At 40.9% G+C, this 25,104-nt stretch overlaps 4 protein-coding genes across 7 annotated transcripts in view; 2 read left to right on the forward strand and 2 right to left on the reverse strand.

Annotated features, from left to right (window-relative positions):
- Positions 1-13,318, reverse strand: part of LOC108137800 (neuroguidin) — a 55,322-nt gene extending 42,004 nt beyond the window's left edge. The window contains exon 1 of the mRNA XM_017259704.2: positions 12,767-13,318. Within this exon, the coding sequence (XP_017115193.1) occupies positions 12,767-12,775 (9 nt within the window). The 5' untranslated portion in view covers positions 12,776-13,318. The remainder of the gene's footprint in view (positions 1-12,766) is intronic.
- LOC108137797 lies at positions 6,215-8,475 on the forward strand. Of its 2 annotated transcripts, none has more exons than XM_017259702.2 (2): positions 6,215-7,880; positions 7,942-8,065. In XM_017259702.2, the coding sequence occupies exons 1-2, from the start codon at positions 6,647-6,649 to the stop codon at positions 7,953-7,955; spliced, it is 1,248 nt and encodes a 415-aa protein (XP_017115191.1). In that variant the 5' UTR covers positions 6,215-6,646; the 3' UTR covers positions 7,956-8,065. The 2 variants fall into 2 exon arrangements, with proteins under 2 accessions (XP_017115191.1, XP_017115190.1); XM_017259701.2 differs by having other exon boundaries at positions 6,221-6,473; positions 6,566-8,475.
- Positions 13,319-15,687: 2,369 nt separating the features above from the next.
- Positions 15,688-18,499, reverse strand: LOC108137818 (septin-interacting protein 1). The gene is given in 4 exon segments (XM_017259738.2): positions 15,688-15,872; positions 15,951-18,206; positions 18,208-18,254; positions 18,320-18,499. Coding segments are annotated over 4 exon segments (2,544 nt in total). The 5' UTR covers positions 18,429-18,499; the 3' UTR covers positions 15,688-15,740.
- Positions 18,500-20,204: 1,705 nt separating this feature from the next.
- On the forward strand, positions 20,205-25,015 carry LOC108137819 (beta-1,4-glucuronyltransferase 1). 3 transcript variants are annotated; one of them, XM_017259741.1, is made up of 4 exons: positions 20,205-20,277; positions 21,281-21,769; positions 22,953-23,724; positions 24,612-25,015. In XM_017259741.1, the coding sequence occupies exons 2-4, from the start codon at positions 21,342-21,344 to the stop codon at positions 24,810-24,812; spliced, it is 1,401 nt and encodes a 466-aa protein (XP_017115230.1). In that variant the 5' UTR covers positions 20,205-20,277; positions 21,281-21,341; the 3' UTR covers positions 24,813-25,015. The 3 variants fall into 3 exon arrangements, with proteins under 3 accessions (XP_017115230.1, XP_017115228.1, XP_017115231.1); XM_017259739.1 differs by having other exon boundaries at positions 20,207-20,299; XM_017259742.2 differs by lacking the exon at positions 20,205-20,277 and adding an exon at positions 20,383-20,680.
- Positions 25,016-25,104: the final 89 nt, after the last annotated feature.

The following is a 25,104-nucleotide window of genomic DNA, read 5'->3' on the forward strand; positions in this document are numbered from 1 at the left end:
ACATCTTTTTTTTCCAATTTTTGTTTAGTCCTTTGGGATAATAGATTCATAATAGAGAATTACGGGTTTAATTTTATTTAAATGGGAAAACGAAATCAAAAAGCTGTCATAGGAACGGTCGAATAACTCAGCTTAAAAACTAACAAAGCTTCATTGTTTCACTGGGTATACAAGCTTCGGCTTGCCGAAGTTTTTTTCCATTATTGTGTTTTTGCCATCAAATAATGTACGGTTCTAAAGCTCTTAACTAATCCTTGTCGACATTTAACACTACAATTACCATTTGCAAATATAATCAGACTATTTTAAATAAATGATTAAGCATGAAAAGAATCGGTAAAAGAAACCGTAAAGAAATGTCTCTTGTTTGTGTTTCTGTGAAATTCAAAGTACCGCAAAACTAATAATAATCCTTCTACACACGTATATGCAGATATATATTTATATATATGTATATGTTTGCTTTTTTACATAATATTGCCATAGCTTGTGTGTGGGCCAAGGACAAGGACACGTTCACGACGACGATGTCGAGGACGTGCCAAAGTTTCTGACACACTTCGGGCTCGAAAGTCCTAGACAGAATGTCTGCCCGGGTACATGACTACCCCTGACCCCTTTCGCACCGCCTTCCAGCAGACATTTTTATTACAAAACTTTATCTTTGCCAAATAGAAAGCGAGGAGATGGAAAAAACATAAAAAGCCAACGTTCGGTCAACCTGCTAGTCGACTATGTGTCCTTGTGAGCGTGTGTTTGAATTGTGTGATGGGCGGAATAAAGTTTAGTTTGGCATTTTATATAACTTGTATTAAATTTGCAAATCTGGATGTCCTTGTCGCAGAATGCGGAAAATTTGAGAGAACTTGTTGCAAAATTTAAGTTAGGAAATACGCATGCCTTTGCCGGACGAGGATTGAAGTTGTAGAAAAACAATATAAATGGCGTTACGAAAAGCCAAAAACAAGTAGTTAAGTTAGTTTTTTTTATCAATGACAAAACAAATTGTTTTTGTGCATCTGATTTTTAATTTGAAACCAAAATTTGTATGGAATAATCCATATTAGAAAAATATATATATAATCTAAAAAGGAAAGAATGAAATCTGAAGAATTGGTTTTTTGTTCTGTTACTCTGCGATTTCTAGAAATCACTATGGGAAAATGCGTACAAGAGCGTGTGCATAGGAGACTACTATACAAGTATATAGCCGTAGAATTTAAAATCTGCTGTGATGGCCCGATCGTAACGAGTAACACACAAATCAAAAGGTATCGCTAAATAAATAGGGATTGCATACCAAGAATTTAGGAAAATTAATAAGTGCATGAGAAAGGGTGGTAAAAGTGACATATTTTTTAAGTGGACTTTTTGAGCTTGTGTTGGTAAAGTAGTACACTTTTTAACACAGTTTAAATTTTATTCAAAAATATTAAAAAAACGCGTCGAATGACACAAAAATTTGCTTGGATCTGATGCTCCGTTCAAAAAGCTACACAAAAAATACTTATTTTGGTATATTGATTTTATTTTTAGTTGGTCGAAAAAATCAATCTTTTAAAAGATAATTAGCTTCCTTGCTGACCAGGGAAAGAACTGCCAGGTTTTCGGACAAAAAATTAGACTTGTAGCCCAATGTACAAATGTAAAAATGTTTCCATTCTGCAATATTTACACAAAACAGGAAGTGAACTTTTAGGTAAATCTTTCTGTCTAGCACACTTACACACGGAGTTTTCTGGTGATGCCCAAACAACTTTTTTTGACAACAAATAACTTAGGATGAGTAGCTCAAGGTGCCCGAAAGTAGGCAACTGAAAGTTTTGTCGAGCGCTGACTAAAAAACCAATTAAGAGCTAAAAATTAACCAGGAACAAGAGCCAAACAATATCAACAAGCGGAAAAACAAAGTCCCCAAATCATCACCACTCCCAAAACCCCCAAATTAACACTTTCTCTAGACTACAACTTTTGACCCATTTTATGTATATACATAAAACATTTTTTGCCTTTAAATGTGCTATGGGTGGACGGCAAGTTGAAAAGTTAGTAAAATGCTCTCGTAATTTGACCTTCAAACAAGTTGAACAAACTCAACACACAAACTCAGACACACAAATATTCGAAAAGAGACAGCCAGAGACAACAACCAAACGAATTCTAAGGGAAAAGTGTAAATATGTAAACGATATTTTACCGGTTGCGAAATTTGAACGCACAGACTTAGAGCAAAGAGAATCTTAAAGTGTTATGAACGGTATTCATTATAGACTATTGAATTCATTGAACTTAAATATATATTAATATGCTTAGTTGTGCAGATAGTTGCATATATGTACATGACCATGTGTATATATATGCTTTACATGGTCGGAATTATTCTTTCTACGTTGAAAATATCTGGTAAATATTATTACGCACTCCGTACTTGTATGGAAAATTATGATACATTATTTTAACATAAGCAATGTCCATAAAAATCAGCAGTCTATTCTATTCCCATCGAATGAGTGGCAATATATTGTGAAAATAAAACCATCTGGCATTCCAAATGAAAGATGACACAATAAAGATTGGAGAGCTAAACAGTTCGATGGGGTCTACATTGGGGACCCCAAAGCATTGCCGACTTTTGCATTTCATTGACCCTTTAAATGGCAAAGATACACACAGATGGCACCGCCTACACACTCTTCTGCATGTCAGTCAAAGTTCTTTCTCTCGGCAAAATGGAGAAAAATTTGATTTGAGGAGTTTATTCAATTTTCTGCATGTGGGCTGTCTACAGCGGGAGCATCTCATGGATACACATCAGCCGCACTCTGGGCATTTAAGTGCACGCCGTTCAACTGATGTCTGACGGACAACCAGAGTTATGGCGAGTGGGTGGCGGAAATTGGGTGATTCAGGTGGGCAGGGGGCCAGGGGGCCAGGGGAGAATGCTCTGAACTCTGCCAATATAATACAATCAACGTTGGGCTTCGATTCGATGCGCATTCGATGCGTTTGCCGCTTTCGAGGCAGTTGAGGTCTAGCTACCGACGCGTAAGCCCACCCACCCATACCCACCCACCCATTCGACCCACCCATACCCACACGCACATGTCCCCCCACCTCACAAACGCACACTGGCAGCCTTGGTTTCTGCCCTCATGTGCAGAGGAGGCCTTTATACATAGGCTCGTTTGTTTCATTCACTCGCGCTAGTATTTTGTTTGGCTTCGACTCTTGTTCTCGCTCGCACCGCATGTCCTGCATGTCCTGTGCTCCGAGTTCCATGTCCTGCACTCTGCCGCGTGGAGCAGAGCACGAGGAGGCAGCTGGGGCTCTGGCCACACATGCGTCTCGTTTGGCCTTTTGCCTGGCACACATAACAACAGCAGCAACTACATCAGGTTGCTGCAACAGCAGCTACAGCAGTAGTGGCAACAGCAACAGAAATGTCGCGCTGTGTTTCAATCGTTTCATATGGCGCAACTGCTGATTGGGTTTGCACAGTGCACTGCAGTGGACAAGATTGATTAATTCCTTACCTATAAGAAAAAAGGACAAATCAATCAAAATAGTTTTAAAATAATACATGGCGGCAAATTAGAGATAACAAAAAGTTTAAATTTCAAAAGTTGCTCTGCTAGCTCTGTGCAAATAGCCATTTGTACTCAGCTTTGACTGTATTGTATCATTTATTTTATCCTGTTTTTAACCTGGCTCGTATTCGAAAACTTTTAAAGTTGTATATATTTATTCGGTAAAAAGGAACGAGTTTATGTCGATTGACCAATCATATATCTATAATCGTCCGATTTTTGTATTTCTGAAATATTTTAAAATTACAATTTCTGTTCCCTGTGTCGATTGACATTGACCGAATAAATAGATATTGCCCAAAAAGAGGTATATGTCATATCTCAGAATACTGTTATTTGGCATTTTTTGTTAAATACAATTTTGCTGCGTAGGCCTATCTAGAAGTCAGTTTAACCATCGAATATACTTTTGAAATAAGAATTGGTTCTATACTCGAATTGTTTGTTTATTTTTTCTCAAGCAAAGCAGATCGAACCAAATCTCTTTGGACAGCAGTCTGAGTAGTAATGAACCGTAGTAATGAGAGTCGATACGATCGCACCATAAACATACCAAAATTGCAAAAACTCCGAAAATGTTTGAATTTTTATATTTTTAAAACTGGTGCTCTAAAAAATTGGTCTGATAAAATTGACTCGGTATGGGAAAAACAATTCATCCTTTCAAATTCCAAAAATTAATTTTAATTCGGGTTGGAAAGTCATATTCTCTAAAATCACTTGAACGCTCCTTTTATGACAAATCCTGTCCATTTATTTAGTGGGGCCAAAATACAACAACACAGCTACACTAAGATCCTCTGGAAGTTCAGTAGGTATTCGATATGTTTCGACTGGGCCCTAGTTCGCTTGGCCCACTGTACACAAAGGACAGTGCCCAAAAAACGCCAGGGGCTGCAATACATGCGTGGGGGAAAGGCGCGAAGGGGTGGGGGCGGTTTTGGGTGAGGGGATGGGAGGAAAGGGGGGTGCGAATGGAAACGTGGACGGCGACGCTGGCGAAAATGGCGGCAGCGACAGCGACGCAGCCTATTTCGGTGGCCAGAAATATAAAAAAAGGGGCGTGCACGGGGAGGGGTGGCAGCTGGGGGACAAAGTGCAATACACCAGAGAACGAGGGGGGAGTGGGAGTGAATGGGTCTAGGGAGAAACATCCACACACACACACACACACGCACACACTGAAATGTTGTCGGAAAAACGAGAGGAAACCGAGTACCTGCACACAACTACAATTGCACTGGGGACTATGTACGAGTGGGATGTCGTGTATGTATTGCCATTGACCAGGACATTCCCCACTCGCTCTCTTTCTCTCTCTCTCTCTCTCTCTCTCTCTCTCTCTCTCTCTCTCTGTGTGCCCATCTCTTTCTGGCCTGATCGCTTGTTTACCAATTTATTTTGCGCACAATACGAAACACGGAAAATGCATGAGTCCACCGGCCGCCTCAAATCCACATAGCACCCATACTACCCACACCCCACACACCACCCACACCACCCAAAAAAACAAGATACGTTCCCAACGAACGAAATGATAGCCACACAGCAGAGCAGGCGAAAAGCAACAACAACGACAAGGAATAGCAGGGCGAAAAAATTGCAGAAATTCCAGTTCGATTTTTGGCCATAATGCAAAAAAGCATGCTGCTCTGCTCACTCCTCTTCTTTGCATGTGCGAGCGAGTATATCTGGCATCTTAGTCGCTTTTTCATTCTGTTGTTGTTGTTGCTTTCCGTTTGCCACTTTGTGCGGGGATTTCTCCTTTTAGCCAGTTTCCTTTCCCGGCTCTTCCTAGCTTTTTTAGGCTTTCCTCATTTTTTGCCAGGGTTTGTTTGCTTTCATATCCTTTTCAGGCCGCGACTTCCACTTTGATAGAACGAGCGCAGAGTTTTCATTTCTTCCGCCTTCTTTGTTGTCCCTGACTTTTGGCAACAAAAAAAACAAGGTTTGGTGGTAGTACACACTCGTAGTGAGTTTTTATACCCCATGTCCTTCGTAGTAGTAAGTTCTCGGGGTCCGAAGTCAGTCACCAGCTCACACGCAACATGTCCAGATGCAAAACAGTCGCTATGGAAATGCAAAAAAGTGGAACGAACGAACTATAAAAGGAATGACAACTGAATACTGAAGGAAAATGGGGCACAAAGGATTCGACACGATTGCTCTGAAAAAAACTCAGTACATATTTCCTAGGCAAATATTTCTCATTTATCGCTTACTACACACTATGGAATTTTAGTACCTAGGAGACACTTTGCAGAAAGTTGGTACATAAACCGTACATGGGTACATGAATCTCATATTTTCTATTTCGCGTTTGAGTTCTGTTTTAACGCTGTATAGTTTTGGTACCTAGGAAACACTTCCAAAATTTGGTACATCAACGGTACATGAGTACATGAATCTCATATTTTCTGTTTCGCTGTTGGGTTCTGTTTTAACGCTGTATAACATATCGGATCAGGCGACTTAATTGTTGACATAAATCTATATTACTCTAGATTCTCTCCACAAGGATAAAATAATGCCCCCAACTAGAGCGCTGAACGAGTTGAGTTTAAAGTTAGCTCCGAGCTAGACCTTGATCTGTCTATGGCTTTAGAAACATATGTCATGAAATCATGAAATGGTCAAGTAACTACTCCTGTTTTGAAATACGATTCAGTAAACTTGTTTGAAGCAGCTCAGCTCGAGTAGTTCACAACAAAACAACAAATTCAATCAAGCTCATGTCAAATATAAATCTGTCGTAAACAATTTTTAAAAGAAGAGAATATAGTTTTGTATAGAATTTGGGAAACATTGTTTAGTTATCTTGAAGACGAATGTCCATTTCTATCATAGAAATCTAATATAACACAAAATGATTACGTATAGCTCATGGTAAAAAGCTGAGTTATTGTAACCAAACATATTTGCCATCTGATGGCATTTAGTTGGCCCTTATTATTTTAACAAATATGTACATTCTCTAGACTCAAGTTACACAACTTGATAGTTATCGGAAACGTAAAATTTGAAAAACCACTGAACCAGACACGTACGAGGTACCTCCAATGTGGGTGCCACTTCTCGCTTCCGTTCTCATCGTGCTGCATCAGGTGCCCTCGACCGCCAGCCTGTTTGACGCCTTTCAAGACCAATTGGTAACGTATCTGCGTCCTGACGAGCCGCACATCCAGGATGGCCAGACGCTCCTTAAAATGCTGTACGTCCAGAACCGCGTCCATGTCTACTGTCAGCGCCCCGTAGCCCTAACTGTGTGGAACGTGTTCCGGAGCAGCCGCTTGCACCTGCAGATCGCCGCTGGTGCAGAGTACAGTCAGTATAAAGGGGCCACCGTGCAGGAAGTCTACCAGGCACATGACAAGCGAACAGAGTGCTACGAGGGAAAACCGCTGGGGCTTTCGGCTGAGGAGCACCGAATGGTCACGCTGGCCGCCCACAGCCACGGCTGTTATGGCATCTACACGGACCACCCGTTCGTCCTCACGCTGAAAGTCGTCCGCTGCGACCTTGAGCGGGTGGCGCAGTTTACCTTCGGCTTCGTCTTGTGGCTGAGCTGCCCGCACCTGGCGGACTCGCTGCTCTGTCTCTACTGCTCGGCTGCGGCCTTGGGCGCCCATCTGGCGGGCGTGGTCGTGGTCGGAATTGCCCTATTGGCATCTGGCGGTGGACGACCCCTGCGACTGAGTCCGCTCAAGGGGAACTTTAAGCAGGTACTCGAAGAGAAGCCTACTGTGATGGTCCTGGCGTTGGTGGGTGGTGCCTGGGCGCTCCAGTCCACCTGCCAGAGATTCAGTTCCCTGTGGCGGCGCCCTCTGCTGCGCTGCCTTCACCGCCGCCTGCTGAGGATCACCGCCTACTGGCTGATCCTCACTGCCTCCGATCACAGGGGCTTCGGATGGGTCTGCCTTACGGTGATGCTGCCCTGGCCGGAACTCTGGTGGCTACTGCGCTGGCTGAGGACCCAATACGTTCGCCACCAACGACGGTTTGTGCCCCCAAAAGCTAGCTCGCTGCTCAGCGAGGAGGAGGAGCTGCGAGCTGAAGGGGATTTGCGCGACACTGTGCGCCAGCAGCCGCAGCAATTTGCCAGGTTTCTGAGCGGTGGCAGTCACTTGGGCGACCCTCGCTCTGATTTTCACCAAATTTTATCACAAAGAAAAAGATGTCATGGTCCTGACCATTGTTCAACCCAAGGAAATAGAAGTTTAAACAGCTCGAAGATTCGTCGTCGACTTGAGGAGCGGGAGCGTCTGGGCGAGGAGAATAACAGGGCCTCTAACTGTGAGTGCTGCACCGTTTCAAATATTCTCAGTCGATCCTCCACGTGGAACTGCCTCAACAGACGCCTTCGGTTGACGCTTAACAGAAACAGGAAGGAGTGTCCAGAGACTTTTTCCTCCTCCAGGAGTTCGATGAACATTTTATACCGCAACCCAAACTTTGCAAGCACCACGGGCAGCCTTGACGATCATTAAGCTTAGCGAAACCTATTTTAACACATTAGAATGGAATTCAAAGGGAGGCAGGCCACTAAGGCCTGAGAATGTATCCTTTTTGGGGAAGTCGGTGGATACCGAAGAGGCATGCAAAAACAAGTAAAAAAAAAATGCATAGCAGGCCAAGACTAATTCCAAGATTTCGGTGCATTTAAGCGGGCAGATCATGTGAACCTACAAAAAAAAACTTATAAATGAGAATAGACAACAGACTGGAAAAAAATAAAAAAAAACGTTTCTATAGGTTTTAAATGTTTATATGTTTAAATTTAAATGGTTATTTACTAAATGTCAAACTTTTGAAGTTGTAAACACACTAAATCGAATCAAAAATAATACCTACTTCCACGATTAAACGACCAACAGATGGATTAAAAAGAAATATAATAATGAAATTAATAATATACAAAATATTCAATTTAAAAGCCCTACAAATACCTTTCAACGTTTTTTATACCCTTACAGAGGTAAATATAAATTCAGTCAGAAGTTTGCAACGCATTGAAGGCTATAAAGTATATAAATTCTTTATCAGCATCGTCCGTCTGTCCGTCCGTTTCTGCGCAAACTAGTCTCTAGGAGCAGTCGGAAAAAAATTATAACTTTGCTGTTAAATAATTTTTTTTATAGTTCTTCGACGTATAGTATTGGTTAAATATTTAAGAATTACGTAATTTTTGTATTTTTTCAAAATTCTTTTTGACTTATTAATAATTTGACAATTCAGAATTACGCTTTTAATTTTATTGAAATCGGAAAACGATATCATTTAGCTGCCATAGGAACTATCGAATAATTAATCTGCAAATCATCATAGCTTCAATGTTTTTAATCATAAACGCAAGTAAATGATAATTTTAATGTTTTCAAGAAGATTTAATTTTTGCAATAGCTGCAAAACTCAGGCAATTGCCTTTTAGGTGTGCAACATAATTAACAACAGGGTCATATAAGAAGAAGTGCAATTTCTATTTCTAATAGTCGATATTGGCTAAACTTAAGTTGCAGTCGTCACAGCACACACCCAGGCAAAAGCATCCCTACTGCTTTTAACTTAATTGTGCTGATTAGCATGCGCCCGTTTCTGTTATCCTCGTTGAAATTTTTGTGCTTTTGACATTCGTTGGCGCATGGAGCTAGAAAATAAGAGACTAGGCTGCATGCACCAGGACGGAAGGGATTGGACGGTGAAGATTGGGGCACAAATGTGCCTATTACCTCCTCCCTAGCAGTTTACCATTAGCCACGGAAGCGGAGGAGCCTGTAGTTGCAGCTGCAGCAACTGGAACAACAACAAAGTTTGGTCAAACGTCAGAAATATTCGTTCGCTTTGGCTATTGAACGCAGGCCAAGCACAGTGCAAAGCGCAGTGGAACCACCCACAACCCCATGCAAGGACCAAGGACCTGTTCGTCGGCCCGGGCATCGGCAAATGCAAAGGCAAATGGGTAAAAAGCGCTTTGACGACCATGGGGGTGGAGGCGGACGAGGTGGTGCTGCAGGGGAGGAGTGGCGAGTGGGCGGAGGACCCGGGCGGACAGTTGGACGGGGCAGGCGCAAAACGCATTTCAATTCGAAAAGTGGAACTTCACTCATTTAGCGGGGGAAACGGCTGCAGGTGACTATCCATGCTCTGACTCTCCACACAAGCCCAATTACAGGGTACCACTGGGGTGAATCCAAATTGCGGAACAACGATAATGGCCTTGCTTATTTTTACAAACGTTACTCTTAGAGTAAAAGGGGGTATTGTATTCGTTAAAATGTATGTGACAGGTAGAAGGAAGCGTTTCCGACCCCATAAAGTATATATATTCTGACTCAGGATCAATAGCCGAGTCGATCTAGCCATGTCCTTCTGTCTGTCTGTCCGTCTGTATGAACGACGAGATCTCGGAAACTATAAAAGCTAGAGATTTGGGATTTGGCATGAAGATTCTAGTGTTTCCTTAGCGGCGCAAGTTTATTTAAAAACGAAGCCACGTATCGTGAAAGTATGTACTGTCACTCTGAGACATGTTAGAAGGTTGGTGTTGATTGTTGTGTGTGCGTTTCAGTCATATCTATCAGACCCAAAAATGTTTAAATACGAGCTATTATTTAAGAAGTTATGGGGTTTATAAAGTTCTCTGCCGCCGCTTAGCCATTGATCGGCCGCTGTTCTGCCGCTGCTAGCAGATGAGATAGAGAGAATTACAGAACTGTTATCGGGGGTGGGGGTGCTGCACGCTCTTAGCTTCTAGTGTTGGCTATGCAGTTCGACAGATGGCGCCACCTAAACTTTGATTGTTTTCTAGGGGAAATACTTAGGTTGAAGTTTATTGGCTGAGTAACGGGTATCATAAAATACAAGATAACAGAGCTCTAGTTTTTTAACTTTAAACTCCCAAAATTCAACTTTAAATAATGTCTTTAAAAATCACATTGTAATATAAATATATATGTATATAAATGAATCAATATGAATTGCTAGAATAAAGAAATATAAATATATGAAATACATAAATAAATATAAGCTATGATGATTTTCAGCTCAATTATTCGATCTATTATATGACAGCTATTTGACATCGTTTTCCAACTTAAATAAAATTGAAAGAACTAAAAAAAAATTTAAAATAAGGAAACTTTTTTTTTATTTTTATTATTCTTTTGATCTGGATCCTTTAAGACGAAATTCTAGAATGATGAACCATTACTCTATATCTAAGGACATTAAAAATATATATATTAAAAAACATCAAAGTTATATTTTCTACTCAAATCGAAGAACGATATCATATAGCTGTCATATGAACTATCGAATAATTGAGCTGTAAATCATCATAGCTCCAATGTTGTTAAACATATACGCATATAAATCGAAATTTCAATGATTTTAGGAACATTTAATTTTAGCAATATCTTGCTTCCTTTCCTGTTCTTAATCGGATTGTTGAATGAAATTAAAAAATTATATATTATTTATCAATTAAACAGCAGAGGAACGAAAATTTTCTTACCAAAACTCAGGAGTTATATAAAAAATCGTAGATGGTTTTTGAAACCCTCTTTAAATTTGTAACTTTTCTATTTAGGCAAACTGCGCTAAACCATAATTTTTTGTAAATCCTGCCAAACTAATGGGTTTTTGAAAAAAATGGTGAAAGAAATGTTTTGCAATTTTAATACGACAAAAGAATTACAGGTCCTAAAAGATTTCTCTAGGCACCAACCTTATTTAGCCGATTAAATTTTAGCTTCCTCTTAGTTTGCCTTAATTTTTGGAGTAAAAATGGAACTAAATCCGCAGTTTGGTAAGCATTATATTCGTAGATGAGCTGGTTTGTCGATATCGGAAAACGACTGTTGCCCATTTTTCCTATTCCTCTCGAAGTTTGGAATATTTTTTGAATCTTCCCTGTTTTGGTGGTTGATTCCCACTCGGGAAAGTGCAACCAGGTGGGGGTTGTATTGGATTTTTGGGTGGGTTATGTTTGGCTTGAGTTGGGTGGTGAGGCGCGAATCGACTCGGGATGGTCGCTAAAAAGTGCATTTCAGTTCTGGTGTCCCGTTCTAGGATTATGGGGTTGTGCACGATGGCGTTAAAAGGTCAGTGACAGGGTGGAATATCATAATATAAGAAACCTGACTTGTTTTATTTGTATTGAAAAAATTAGGGTTTGTTGGTGGGATATTCGTTTCTGAATTGGATTTGGTTTTTTAGTTATGGATTTAAATTAAGCAAACGCCAATATATATACTAATTTGGCAACCCAAAATGTTCAGCAATTAAATAATTTTAAACTTTAGCCTTTTGCTAAACCCGAGTGATTTACCAACCAAATCATTCCTTTTTCCTTAAAATATATAGATATTATTTGCAGTCTATTAAGTAAAGATGTTACTAGTTCCTATCGTACTTCTTTTTTTTACCGTTTAAAAAATAAAAACATTAATTTTTTTGTAATACACAGGTTAGGTAACTAAAAATTAGTAGCTAGGAGCTTAGAATACGCATGTTCGATTCCTACATGCGGAAAGACTTATATTTATAAAACATTTCCATTACAACCCAGAGTATAATTTATAAATTATATTACTATTTTCCGGTTACATAAATCAATGCAAAAATACTCCTGGTTTCTGACTACTAAATAAAATGTATAGTTCAGTTTAATCGCTAGAAAGTTTTAGGGGTGAATAGGCTTTATTCATGTAAAAATATCACATTATGATTCTTTTTTATAAACAGTTAAAATGAATTTATAAAATCCATTTTAAGCATATTCTGTTATTCTGTTCAGCAATGACAGCAATCACTCTAAAGCGTATCGGAAAAAAAATTGAATACATGTTCAAAATTAAATCGTTATTTATCTATTTGCCCAAAATATGCAGATTTAAATTTTATTATTATATGAAAATAACTGTTCATTTCTTTTAGTAAAACCAAAGATGTTTAACAAAACGACGTTACCTAGTAGCTTATGTACATAAATAGTGTTTACAATTTCAAAACCATCTTTGCAGTACTTTTAAAGTTATGACGGGCACCGTAAAACAAATTAATAAAACTCTACTTTCGACTGACTGCGCAGAAAACAAATCCCAGTATAGTTGCGTTTATTGCGTTTATTCATCCTTTTATTAGAGGTTTTTTTTTTATCCAAAGTTTGAGCTATTACTGACCTGCACCATTGTGTTGTATTTGTGTGGGTGTTCCGTTAATAAGTCCTAATCCAGCGGTTTTTCGAGCGCCGGTAATTTCAGCAGAGATAACCGTTAGAGGGAGACGGCAGCAAAACAAAACGAAAGGCAGCTACAACTGAACTTAAAGACGCAAGAAAGCGGCGCACGTGGTAAATTCACTTTTGTTTTATTTGCGTTTTAATTGCACTGCTTGCCGAATTCATTGAATTGAGGAGAACACACGCACTCACAACTGCATTGGGCGAATGGTGGGAGGAGTGCAGCGAAAAGAGCGGGGGAAGCGAACGAAAGACACGCGGTTTCAATTTATTTGCTTTGGCTTAGCGCCTAATTAATTTTGGTCCATTGGAACTAATCGCCGTTCTTATTGCATTGTGCAAGTTTCAGTTGGCAGCGCTGTTTACGCCTCGCCTCGCCTTGAGTTGAGTTGAGTTGAGTATTTGTTTTGATTTTCCGTGCGGCGCACGAACTTAACGCGTTCTGAATCGGTTTATTTCTATTTTCCGTCGCGTTCTCGAGTCAGCTGGAGGAATATCGATGCCACATCGATGCCATCGATGCTTTAAAAACATCGATCTAATCGATGTTTGGCGGAGCACCATCGATGTTTTTCCATCTCTACTCTGTTAGGAAAACGGCGATTTAATATTGCTGTTACAAAAACGACCGTTTTGAATTTCGATGATAACATAAATGTTAAGGTACAACGTTTTCCTTACAGAAATTTAGGTTTTCTCGCTAGAGGTGGGAAAATATATCGTCTTTGAGCTTCCATCGATACCTGCGGAGGGTGTCTCCACTACATGTGGAGAGTGTATCTGCTGAATGGGGAGGGTGTATTCGCTACATAATTGAACAGAATTCTGTTGATTTACTGTTAACGTAACTATTTAAATTCAAATTTTAAGTTAATTTAATGTTTAAGGACTGTACCCAAAATTTTCATAATATTATTATTTTTAACGACTATATTAAAGTTAACGGGTATATTTTCAGTGGCGGCAAAAATATTATAATAATAATAATAATAATAAAATAATATACGTAGAGCACTAATATCCATACTTCTTTTCCTTTTTCAGTCGCTTATTACTTTATTTCTTGCAGTGTGTTTTAAATTAATCGCTAATCCCATGGGATGGAAAATAAAAAAAGGAAACTCGACCGATTAACACCGGAATTGCAGTTTATTTCAAAATAAAAGGTTTATTTCAAAAATAAAGGTTTAGTTAAAGTACTTTTGGGTAAATTAAGCAAACAATTTCAAATTTGGTGAAAATCCTTTTTCAAATACAAGTTTAAATTAAAAATGGGTCTCGAAGTGAACTGCAGAGCTATTAAAATAAAAATAATCAAATTAAAAGGAAAACAGAAAGTTAAACAATATACTATAGATTTAAATGAATGCCCTGCTAATGAAAACATTGTTTTTTGGGTATCATTTTACCAAGGCGTCGAAGAGTGAAGGCAGAATCAAACCGACATCTATAATGTTTCACGAACTTTCAATTACTAAAATCAAAACAGACCCATTTTTTAATGCAAGGGCCTCTAAAATCATTGATGATTTCAGTTTTCTGTTGCTTAAGGGGGTATTCTGGTCTAGAAATTGGAAAAAATTAATTTTCTTTGTTGCATATTACTTTTAAAAATATAATCCTTACAAGATTTTTAAAAATTCGATTTATTTTGTGACGCGGCATCCGAGTCCTTACAAATGTTTCCTAAACTTTAAAAGCGTTTTTCTGTAAACTTATTTTTTCTGAGGTGGTTAACATTATGTTTCAAGTTCTATTGAACCGATTCCTTTGAAATTTGGTATCTATTTGGTATCGTGTCTGCCTCGACTGATTATAAGTATTTTTAAAATATTCGAAAAGGTCGAAAATATTGGTAAAAAAAAACCTTTTTTTTTCAAGTCGACGACGGCATCTATTCTAATGAAGAATTTGTTTGATTTTTTTCCTATCTCTACAAAGGCTGAAATAATGTCAACCAGGACGCAGCGTTTTTTTTAGAAACACACAAGAACTCATTTTCAAATGTTAGAGGCAAAATCATGCTAGACAGCAAACAATTCTGAATCTAAGAACAAATTATGAGTAAGACAGGGATTTAAAGTAGGAGCTTAGACAGGATAATCACCTTAAACGCGAGTAAGCTCTGATTAAAAAGTTTTCCCAGGACAAAAGAATTAATATTTTGCTCCAAGATTTAATTTAAAACTTTTAAGGGGTCCTTAAAGAAGAATTCTTTATTCTTAAGTCCGAATAAAAGAATGAATTGTGTGAAAAATTACAAAAAACAGAGTGGTGTGCCAGTAATCACCAATTTTGTTCCAATCTGTAAATTTAGTTGCTTCGTATAGTGTAGTACTAAATATAAAACAAATCACTCATACAGTTTAAACAATTGAAAAAATACTGTGTTTTTAAAGTTTCTATTATTTTGTCCACGGGAAATTACTTATTTTAATTTTTGTGTTATTAAAAGATGAAATAAAATCTTTTTGTTTTTTTTTTAAAAAAGATATCCTTAAAAATGTGAACAAAAAATAATGAAAAATGTTTTTAATTCTCTTTGTGAGAAACAATTGAAAAAATGGAACGATTTTAACGAACGATTTATATATATATATACAACAAAGTCTTACGTTTCTTTAAGCATTTTGCCTAAGACAGCTATTAGTTAAAGTCGTCTGATCTTTCTAATTCCGACCTATGTAATAGACTAACGATTGAAAATAGTTTTTTTTTACTTTGCTTAATTAATTTTGTATTAGCATGGTCTTTTTTGAACCAATGGTCGCCGGAATATATATGCACATACTCGAAACACGAACGCTTCACACTTTCGAACGGCCAAAGTTGGCTTAACACCTTAGCAAACGCACTGAAGAGTCTTCTTAACCATTTTCTATTATGCATCTCTCTACATTTTCGATTCTATCCGTTTAGAGGATTCCAGTTTGGGAGCGTTCTATCAGGTGATTGAGTGCCAACGGCTGCCAGTTGCTGAAGCTTCCATCGCTGACCATGCAGACGTGGCGATCGATGTAGCAAAAGAGCTTTCCCACGCGATAGATCTGCGAATGAGAATCGAGAATCGAAAGATGGCAATTAGCATGGGAGGATACGCTCCTCAGAAACCCATTTCCACTCACCTGCTTGCCCATCTCACGTCTCCCCGGAAGAGGGGCAAAGATGATGCCCAGGTCGGCGCACTGCTGCGAGACGAGCTCCTTGAACTCCAGCTGGGCGGGCGGATGGATGAGGTCCATCATCAGCACGGGGGCGGGCGGCACTGGCGGCGGGGGCGTGGCCGAGACAGTGGGCTGCAGCAGGGCATCGCTGGCGCGATGCATCATTTCCAGGGCCCGACGCAGATGCTCCTTGACGCTGGGCTCACGTAGGATCGCCTCACTCAGCATTCCCTTCCAGCCGGTGTACCAACGCGATATCTCGGCGTAGTCGGGCGACTGGTTTAGCCAGACCACGAGCACCTGCATCCAGCGCGGGAAGAAGTGCCTGTCCAGCAGCTGGGCCATGTAGATGGGCTCGATGAGCGTGTGCCACTCCCAGACTTGGTGCCACAACTCCAGATCCTGATGCAGCGGATTGATGACAAAGTCGGCCAGTGTGGCCTGCAGCTTGGGCACGATGTGCCGCTGCAGAAACTCCTGCATCTCCTCGGCGGGAAAGGCCTGCTGCCAGGGCGTGAGCATGGCCCGAGCGGAGCGATCCTGCGGCGACCAGGCGCGCAGCGCCACGCCCAATTTGCAGCGGATCTGCGGATAGACGGCCTCCTCCAGCTTGCTGCCCAGTATCGCGTGCCACGGCAGCACCCAGCTGTCGATGGGCACGGTGTCGGTGAGCGGATCCCAGTCCTGGACGCCGGCGGCCAGGCGCGGCAGCACCAACTGCTCCAGCACCGAGTCCAGCACCCAGCTGGGCAGCAGGGGAGCCCACGCATCCAGCAGGGCGGCCATGGCCGGATGCTCCTTGGGTTGCCAGGCGGCAGCGCTGGCCCGAAATGAGGGCATCACTCCGGCCCAGATCAGCGAGGAGTACGGATCGAAGACGTTGCGCGGTTGCTGCTCCGGCGGCTCTCCTTGCTGCAGCATCGAGCGCCACTTCTTGACCAGCTGCAGCGGCTCCGTCGGCTGCTCCAGCGGTCGCCAGTGCAGCAGTTCGCGCTTGAGGAGCGGCGCTATTACGCCCGCCGCCAGATCGGCCAGGCCGAACTCCTGGAACTCGGCTGTGTAGTCCTCGAGGAGCTCGCGAAAGAGTCGCTCCGCGTGGGGTAAGGTCAAGTCCGGATTCTCGCTGAGGCGCTCCACTCGGTCCAGTGACTCCTCCAGCGTGCGAATGTGATTGCGCTCCAGCAGGACGATCTCCTCCAGCTTGCGGTGCTCGCTCTCCAGCGCTGCCTGCTGGCTGGCGCACTCGCGCTCCTGGTTGTCGATGGCGATGATCTGCTGCTCGCACTGGCTAACCAGCAGCTGCAGATTGTGCGTCAGTTCGGGCATGGCGAACACGCCAACGGCGGCCACACCCTTCTCCGTGGGTTCAGCATCGTAGAGCGTCTCCTCCGGCGTTATTTTGGCCTGGCCCAAAGCATGATAGCCACTTAGGACGCGCCGTTCGGGACCCGTCATGTCGATCACCGGCACGTTGCCCAGCTTCTTGCTCAGCTTCTGTGAGAGCAGATGGCTCGAGGTGTTGCCCTTGGCGATCACCTCCTCCACGGACTTGTAGTAATAGCGCCCTGCCTTGCCCTGCCGCTCCTGCGGATCGGATCCAGTCCCAGTCGCGGTCGATCCCTTGCGCCACTTGTTTAGCTGCTCCTTGAACTCCTTGGCCTCGCGCACGTCCTCGTCCATCTTGATGCTCTTGGCAGCCTGGCCGCCCACGCTGGCGGCTGTCTCGGGTCCATAGGCACCGATGGCACCTCTGCCCTTGCGCACATGAGCCTGCACCGGCTGCGAGATGCCCTGCAGGTCCTTGCCCAGTCCCTTGCCCGGCTCATAGCCCATCTGGAGGAGCAGCTTGGCACCGATGCCGCGCGTGTGCTGCTCCCAGGCGCCCACGTTCCGCTCGCCGGCGATGTGCGAGCGGTGCTGGAAGGTGGAACTGGCGTTGGCCGGTTTCCGACTCAGCGATGGTCGCTCCTCCTCCGCCGAGCTGTTCGAGCTGTCCGGCTCACTCTGGCCAAAAGCGGCACGGACTCCGCTGGCGGCGGAGTCGTCGCTCTGCTCTTCCTGATCCGCTCCAGCCCCGCCGCCTTCCTCATCCTCCGCTTTTAGGGTCGATTTCTTGCTCTTTTTGCCCGCCTGCTGAATGCCGCCGGCCACAAAGTTGACGGGCATGGTGTAGTCCTTGGGCTTCCGAGCGGACCGGCCCCTCCTGCCGCCCCCGCCCCCCGGCCTCGCCGCCGCTCTCCTCCTCGCTGTCGTCGGCCCAAATGCCTGCGAATAGTGGTCTGTTTACTAACCAAATCTGGCCACAACTTACTTTCCACTGCGCTACTCACCGTAGATCTGTTGGTGTCTGCTGTGGCGTCCACGAGGCCGGTTCATGTTGAACTCATTGTCCAGATCGTAGTCCGTGATTTCGAAGCGCTCGTACTCGTTGTCCGACATCGTTTTAGCAATTTGTTTGCAAAATTCCGTAAACAAAACGCCGCATTGATAATAGGGATGGGACTTGGGCTATTTCACTTGCCTGAACACAATCGTTAAAAACTATCGATTACCATAGCTGGGCAGAATGTATATCGTATTAATATCGTATGACCTGACCATTATAGCCTAGTTACACCTATCCACATCGGACCATCGCAATGACGCCGAACTGCCGTTCACACTAGGCAGACGAGAGTCTATGCTTCTGCCAGAAGGAAAACTACGTTTTTTTTATTTTGTTTGGAATTAAAAACTAACAAGCTTACAAAAATTACAATTTTTAGCAAGGTTAACCTCCGCATAACTTAAAACATTTATTTATCCGAAATGTTTGCACTGACTATATATGTGAGCTTGCAAAGGCTGCCTTAAAGGCTTTATTTATTAAAAGCCTAGAACTCAGATCGACGAAACCCGTTCGTCAGCTATGAAAGAGAGCGAGTGGCAAGTAATGGGCTTATGACACTAAATTGCTGGCCATATTCATTGCAAATTTTATTTTAAGCTATACGATTTGACGTAAGCGCGTGTAGGACAAACATATGACGATTCCAATGAGCAATGAGTGAAGAATACTAGAATAAAAATACTAGATGGAATTGGGTGAAAAAAATACCATTCGATAAAATACCACCGTGGCCGATATATTAATGGGCAAAACTGTATTTTAAAAGTACAATTTTGCTCATTCTATGGAGGCGAGGCTTAAATGTATACGATCTTTTTTTTAACATTTAAAGGTAACAACTGAAAGCCTTTAAACGTTAAAATTAGCGGTATAAATACAATATAATAAACAAAACAACTTAGTTTAAACTTAACGTTCACAAGAACGAAGCTAACTTGGGCAAGACGAAGTTCATATACCTTTGCAGCTATTGCAAAAATATGCAATATTCTTCAAAACATTAAAATATGATTTACTTGCGTATATTTTTAAAAACATTGCAGCTCAATTATTCGATAATTCCTATGACAGCTTTATGATATCGTTTTCCGAATTTAATAAAATTAAAAGCGTAATTCTGAACTGTCAAATTATTAATAAGTCAAAAAAAAAATAAATAAAAAAACTAAAAAATAGAAAAGTTACATTAAAAAAAAATTTTATTGTTTCCATATGCTATATGCTATAGTCCTCCGATTTTGATGAAATTTGAACCGTAATTTTGAAATATTTAACCATTACTATATGTCAAAGAACTAAAAAAAATGAAAAACAGAAAAGTTATAATTTTTTAATATTCATTCGATTGTTCCTATGGGAGCTATATGCTATAGTCCGATCCCGCTTGTTCCGACTTATATACTACCTGCAATATAAAGACAACTTTTGGGAAAGTTTCTTGCAGATAGCTTTAAAACTGAGGGACTAGTTTGCGTAGGAACGGACGGACGAACGGACAGACGGACATTGCTAGATCGACTCTCCTAGTGATGCTGATCAGTAATATATATACTTTATAGGTTTCCTTCACTGCGTTGCAAACTGCTGACTGAAATTTAAATACCTTCTGAAAGGGTAAAAAGCGCACCAGATTTAGCCAATTATCCGACCACTTTTGTCAAAAACAGTTGGCCCACTTACAGTAGCGTTATCAATTGATTGTGGCTAATAAATCGATATGATGACAGCGATTCTGGCCTGATAAGTGGATGGATAAGATTATCGTACATACTTATCTTCGCTTCGTGCAGGTTCGATTTCTTAGTCAACTTTAGTCTCCTCTAATCATTCGCCATTGATCGTGGTAACTGTTGCCGAGTGTTTCTAGTTATTTACTTATTTCCTTTAAATAAATTAAATGTATGTTGCAACATCGTGAATGGTAAATGCTCTGCCGACATGACTATTTTATGTTGCTTGTAGTGAAAAAAGTCTAGGATAGCTGTGTCTTAACAAATTTATTTACAGTAGATTTTGGAAGATTATTCTTAATCACGTCAAAATGTTATATCATTGCACAACTTAAAAATACATTTTGTTTTCGTGTAAAAGTGAAAATTCTCTTTAATTTTATTTTACAAATCCTAATGGTACTGGAAATGTCGCAACTACAAAAGTTATCGGAGCACTTTACAACCAATTTCGTGCTAATGTGCTAACCTATACTTTTAAAGGCAAATGTGAACTAAAATAATTAATATTAATATCTGCTCAAGTTACACAAATTAATTTTTTTTAAATCAATAGACTAGTGAACAACGATGTAAGTATTAAGTTGGGGAAAAGTTCCATAATACCTTGTTGTTCAATATATCTAAGCCGACGAGTTTTAAATTTAACGTTTCGTTATTATTACTTTAATATGCAACATTTTATTTCGATACTTTCCAAAATGTTAAGCAGTTACGCATCTATAAACAAACTGATTTCTTAGTTTCTAGTTTTTTTTTGGTGTTTAATAATTTAATTTTTAATAAAAATAAACCATTTTTTTGTTATAACTACAAATTGCTTGAGCAACAAAGCTAGGATTTGCCAAATCACTAAATTACATTTGTATCCCTAAACGAGTTTGTTTTTATCAGCGAATATAAATCAAGTTCATTTTTACCACGTGAAAAAAGGTATTCCTCTTCATTTCTGGTCAACCCCATGGTCAGAACATTATAGACCATCGACAGCACTTTTGTGTGATTTTATCAGATGAGTAAAATAATAATTAGGGATTATACAATGAGTAAGGTAAATTAGTAAACCTAACCAACCAACAGCTCTTCTGCTTTCGCCTTCTGAATTCAGTTCACTACATATTCCCATCAACGAAAGTGTATTAATGTTGTTCGGAATATTTTTTTGCTTATAGCTTCATAGCTCATGGTGGATTGTGAACAAAGAAACCCATTACTCGAGGTCCAAAACTTAGCATGGCCTCGAAAAGCTCTTGCAACAGAAGACATGTCCGTCTTCTGTGCGTTCTTCTACTACTCGGTCTAGCCCTTATGCTCATTTGGGGCAACTTGCAGCAGGCTCATAAGCTTGTCCACACACCCAAATCCGATGGCCCGAAACCGCAGGGGTCGCCAGCTTTACACGCTGCATTCCAGCTGGTGAATGTGGAACCATCGAAGATTCCCAGGCGGGAGGACTCTCCCCGCACCAAAGACCTGCAGCTGTTGCTGAAGTGCCGGAATCGATCCCTCAAGTTCCAGAGACTGCAGCATGGGGAGTTCTGGCTGCTCCAGAACCTGGTCATTGGCCGAAGGAGTCGTCATGTGGGCTGCGCCGAGTCTGTAACGTACACCACAAACGGGGACTACACCTTCTTCGACAATCTTGAAACGGTGGTCTTACGGTAAGTGTTCTGCAATAAAAGTTGGTTATCATGTTGACAGGTTGAACCCCTTGATTAGTACCACTCACATTATCGATTACGTATTGCTTGACTTTTATTCCATTAGTCGGAATCATGGCTAAAAATCATTTTAAAGTATTATGTAATGACTTCTATTTACTATACCATCCTACAATACTGGTCAAGCACTACGACTTTATTATTGGAAGGCCTACTCGTTTGTACTGATTAAGGTCCAAAGGGAAAAGAGGTTAAAGTTATTTATAAGCACGGCAAGCCGAAGTTTATACACCATTGCAGCTATTTGCAAGATTAAATATTCCTTAGAACATCTTAATTTCAATTTAAAAGCGTTTATGCTTAAAAACATTAAGGTCGTAACGAATTTTAGATCAATTCCTGTTGCAGTTATATGAAATAAAATTAAAAGTGTAATGCTGAAACTGTAAACCATTACTATGTTCAAAAGAACTTAAGAAAAAATTTAAAAAATAGAGATGTTACATTTTCCCATGTTATAGTCGGCAGATTTTAATGAAATTTAAATCGTAATTTTGAAATATTTAATCAATACTATAACACGAAACATTAAAAGACAGCAAAGTTATAATTTTTTTCATTTACTCTTCCGATTGTTCCCATAAGAATCCAATCGAGCTCTTTCCGACTTATATACTACCTGCAATAGAAAGACAACTTTTAGTAAAGTTTCATGCTGATAACTTCAAAACTGAGAGACTAGTTTGCGTAGAAACGGACGATGATGATCAAGAATATAAATACTTTATAGAGGCGGAAATGTCGTTTTCACTGCGTAGCAATCTTTTGAAGGGTTGAAAATAGAGTCGAATATTTTTTTTCTGGTATCTTTCTGCCAGTATGCATTTTTTTAAGTGTTTTGCTATGCGTTGTGATAAGTGTTTTGTTGAGTGTTTTGTTATGAGATTTGCTCAGTAGCCAAGTGGCATCTGGAGGTACAAGGCCACCCAACAACAGAACAACTTATTTTAGCAGTATGGTGTAAAGTAAAGATTTAGCAGTTCTGACAACCATGTGTGAACCCTTCGAGAGGCAACAAATTTTGCCTCAGTGTGGTACAAAGGACAACTATTTTATTATAGCTCCTTTTCTTGTTTTATACCGATCAAACATTATTTGTGATAATTTCGCGTTTAATTTGCAGTTGGCGTGCTCCCGTGAGCTTCGCCATCCATGCGCCTGGATACGATCTGAATGCCACTCTGGATGCGATTCGGTATGTCCGAAACTGTCTGCCGGGCAGCGAGATCATCAGGGACTGGGCCACCTTCCACGTGTACTTCTCCCACCAGCACATGCCCGACTACGTGCCACATGACGAGGCAGAGGTCCTGGGAGTGGCGCCCAGCTGCACCCAGGCCAATGGATCGCCGGTTCCGCCGCCCTACACCCTGGTCCCTCGCAGCGAGAGCTACAAGGCCAGGGCCAATCTCACTTACCCCATCAACGTGGGCAGAAACATAGCCAGGCAGGCGGCCAACACACACTTCATCTTCGCCTGCGACATCGAACTGTATCCCAGTCTGGGCTTTGTGGATCAGTTCCTGGACATGGTGGCCAGTGACCACAGAGTCCTGGCCCTGGACCCCCGGCAGCCGAGAAGGGTGTTTCCCCTGCCCGTCTTCGAGGTCGAGGCGGGAGTCCAAGTGCCCGCCGACAAGGCTGAGCTGCTGACCCTCTATCGCAACCAGCAGGCACAGGTGTTCCACTGGAACCTGTGTCGCACTTGCCACATGATTCCCAGGCAACAGGAGTGGCTCAATCAAACTTACAGCGGAGATCGGCTGCAGTTGTTCAGCAAAACCCTGCGGAAAAACAAGTTCCGTGCCTGGGAGCCATTCTACGTGAGCGACAACACGGAGCCACTGTTTGACGAGCGGGTTTCCTGGGAGGGAAGGTCGAACAAGCGCATACAGGTGGGTAGAAGTTCCTTGGAGACCTGGAGGCCTCCACAGAGAATGCCTTTGTAACATTGTTTGCGATATAACCCCCTTGCCAGATGGTATTACAACTTCAGTCTATAAATGCATCGCAGTGACGAAAGTTTTTATGTTGCTGATTACTAAGAGAGTCGACCTTGCAGCTATTATATAAATAAAATATTTTACAAGTCGACTTATTTCAATTTATATACGTATGTATATGTTGAAAAACAATGAAGCTGTGTCGATTTTCCGATGACTTTTTCGATACTTCCTTTTGCACAATTATAAAATTAAAACCGTAATTTTTAAATAAGAAAACAATCCCTATATATCGGTGTACATCTATTTTTCCGTTCCGTTCCAAGTAATATAGCTATATACCTTGAATAGAAAACTATGTTTTGGGAAAATTTCATTCATCACGCTGACAGACAAACTAACAGACGGACGGACGGCCAGACGGACATGGCTAGATCCACTCTCCTAATAAGACTGACTCCCATGGAAAGAACAAAAATATTAATTTTTTTTAATTGTAACTTTTCTATTTTGTAATTTTAAAAAAAATTTTTTTTTTAACTTAATAATTTAACATTTCAGAACTACGCTTTTTATTTCATTAAACTCGTAAAACGATATCATATAGCTGCCGTAGGAACTATCGAATAATTGAGCTGCAAATTTATAGGGTCGGAAATGTTTATTTCACTGCTTTGCCCTTTTACCCTAATTTTGACCTAATATAGATAATTGTCCATATTCATATTACATACCTTGCATCAAATAACCTTTTATTATTCTGTATAAGTACACAATATAATAAATAACTTAGTTACATTTAGAACTCTTCGCTAACAAACATTTTCGCTTAATTTCAGAACTATGCCATGTGCCTATTGGGCTACGAATACCACGTTTTAAGTCCGGCATTCCTAGTGCACAGTCCAGGGATCAAAAAATTCACCAAAAGTGATTCTTCTCGTCTCAAATTTGCGAAGGAGATGACAAAATTTATCAAGGACAAAATCGAGCCCGAGTATCGAGTGCTGTTCGGACAAAACTCTGCCTGCACGACGTGACATCAGGCTCATTCAGCCGATAAAGGAGTATTATTCTTAGCTTTAGCTTTTTGTTATTTAGTTAATTTGTTATATAGCTTAAGTTTTGAGATGTTAGTTCTCATAACATCTTAGTACAAAGTTGATTATGAAGCAGAAAAGTACAATTCTCTGAAGGAACACTTCAACGACTCAAAAATAAATAGTTCAAGAGGAATAATAAGACTAAACATAAATGCTTTGCGACATTGCTTTTTATTTTGTATAACTCTTTTTTACTTTATTTACACATAAAAACTCTGCGGCAGCCTTA

Source organism: Drosophila elegans, unplaced genomic scaffold, assembly GCF_018152505.1.
Source record: "Drosophila elegans isolate 14027-0461.03 unplaced genomic scaffold, ASM1815250v1 contig_397, whole genome shotgun sequence".
NCBI classification, from domain to species: domain Eukaryota; kingdom Metazoa; phylum Arthropoda; class Insecta; order Diptera; family Drosophilidae; genus Drosophila; species Drosophila elegans.

What these genes read in the sequence shown, in the direction of transcription:
- LOC108137797 (XM_017259701.2), top strand. Translation starts at nt 6,647, where the DNA reads ATGTGGGTGCCACTTCTCGCTTCCGTTCTCATCGTGCTGCATCAGGTG.
- LOC108137819 (XM_017259741.1), top strand. Translation starts at nt 21,342, where the DNA reads ATGGCCTCGAAAAGCTCTTGCAACAGAAGACATGTCCGTCTTCTGTGC. An exon ending in CTTGAAACGGTGGTCTTACG is followed by an intron (nt 21,770 to 22,952) that starts GTAAGTGTTCTG and finishes TTTAATTTGCAG; the next exon opens with TTGGCGTGCTCCCGTGAGCT. An exon ending in GGTCGAACAAGCGCATACAG is followed by an intron (nt 23,725 to 24,611) that starts GTGGGTAGAAGT and finishes GCTTAATTTCAG; the next exon opens with AACTATGCCATGTGCCTATT.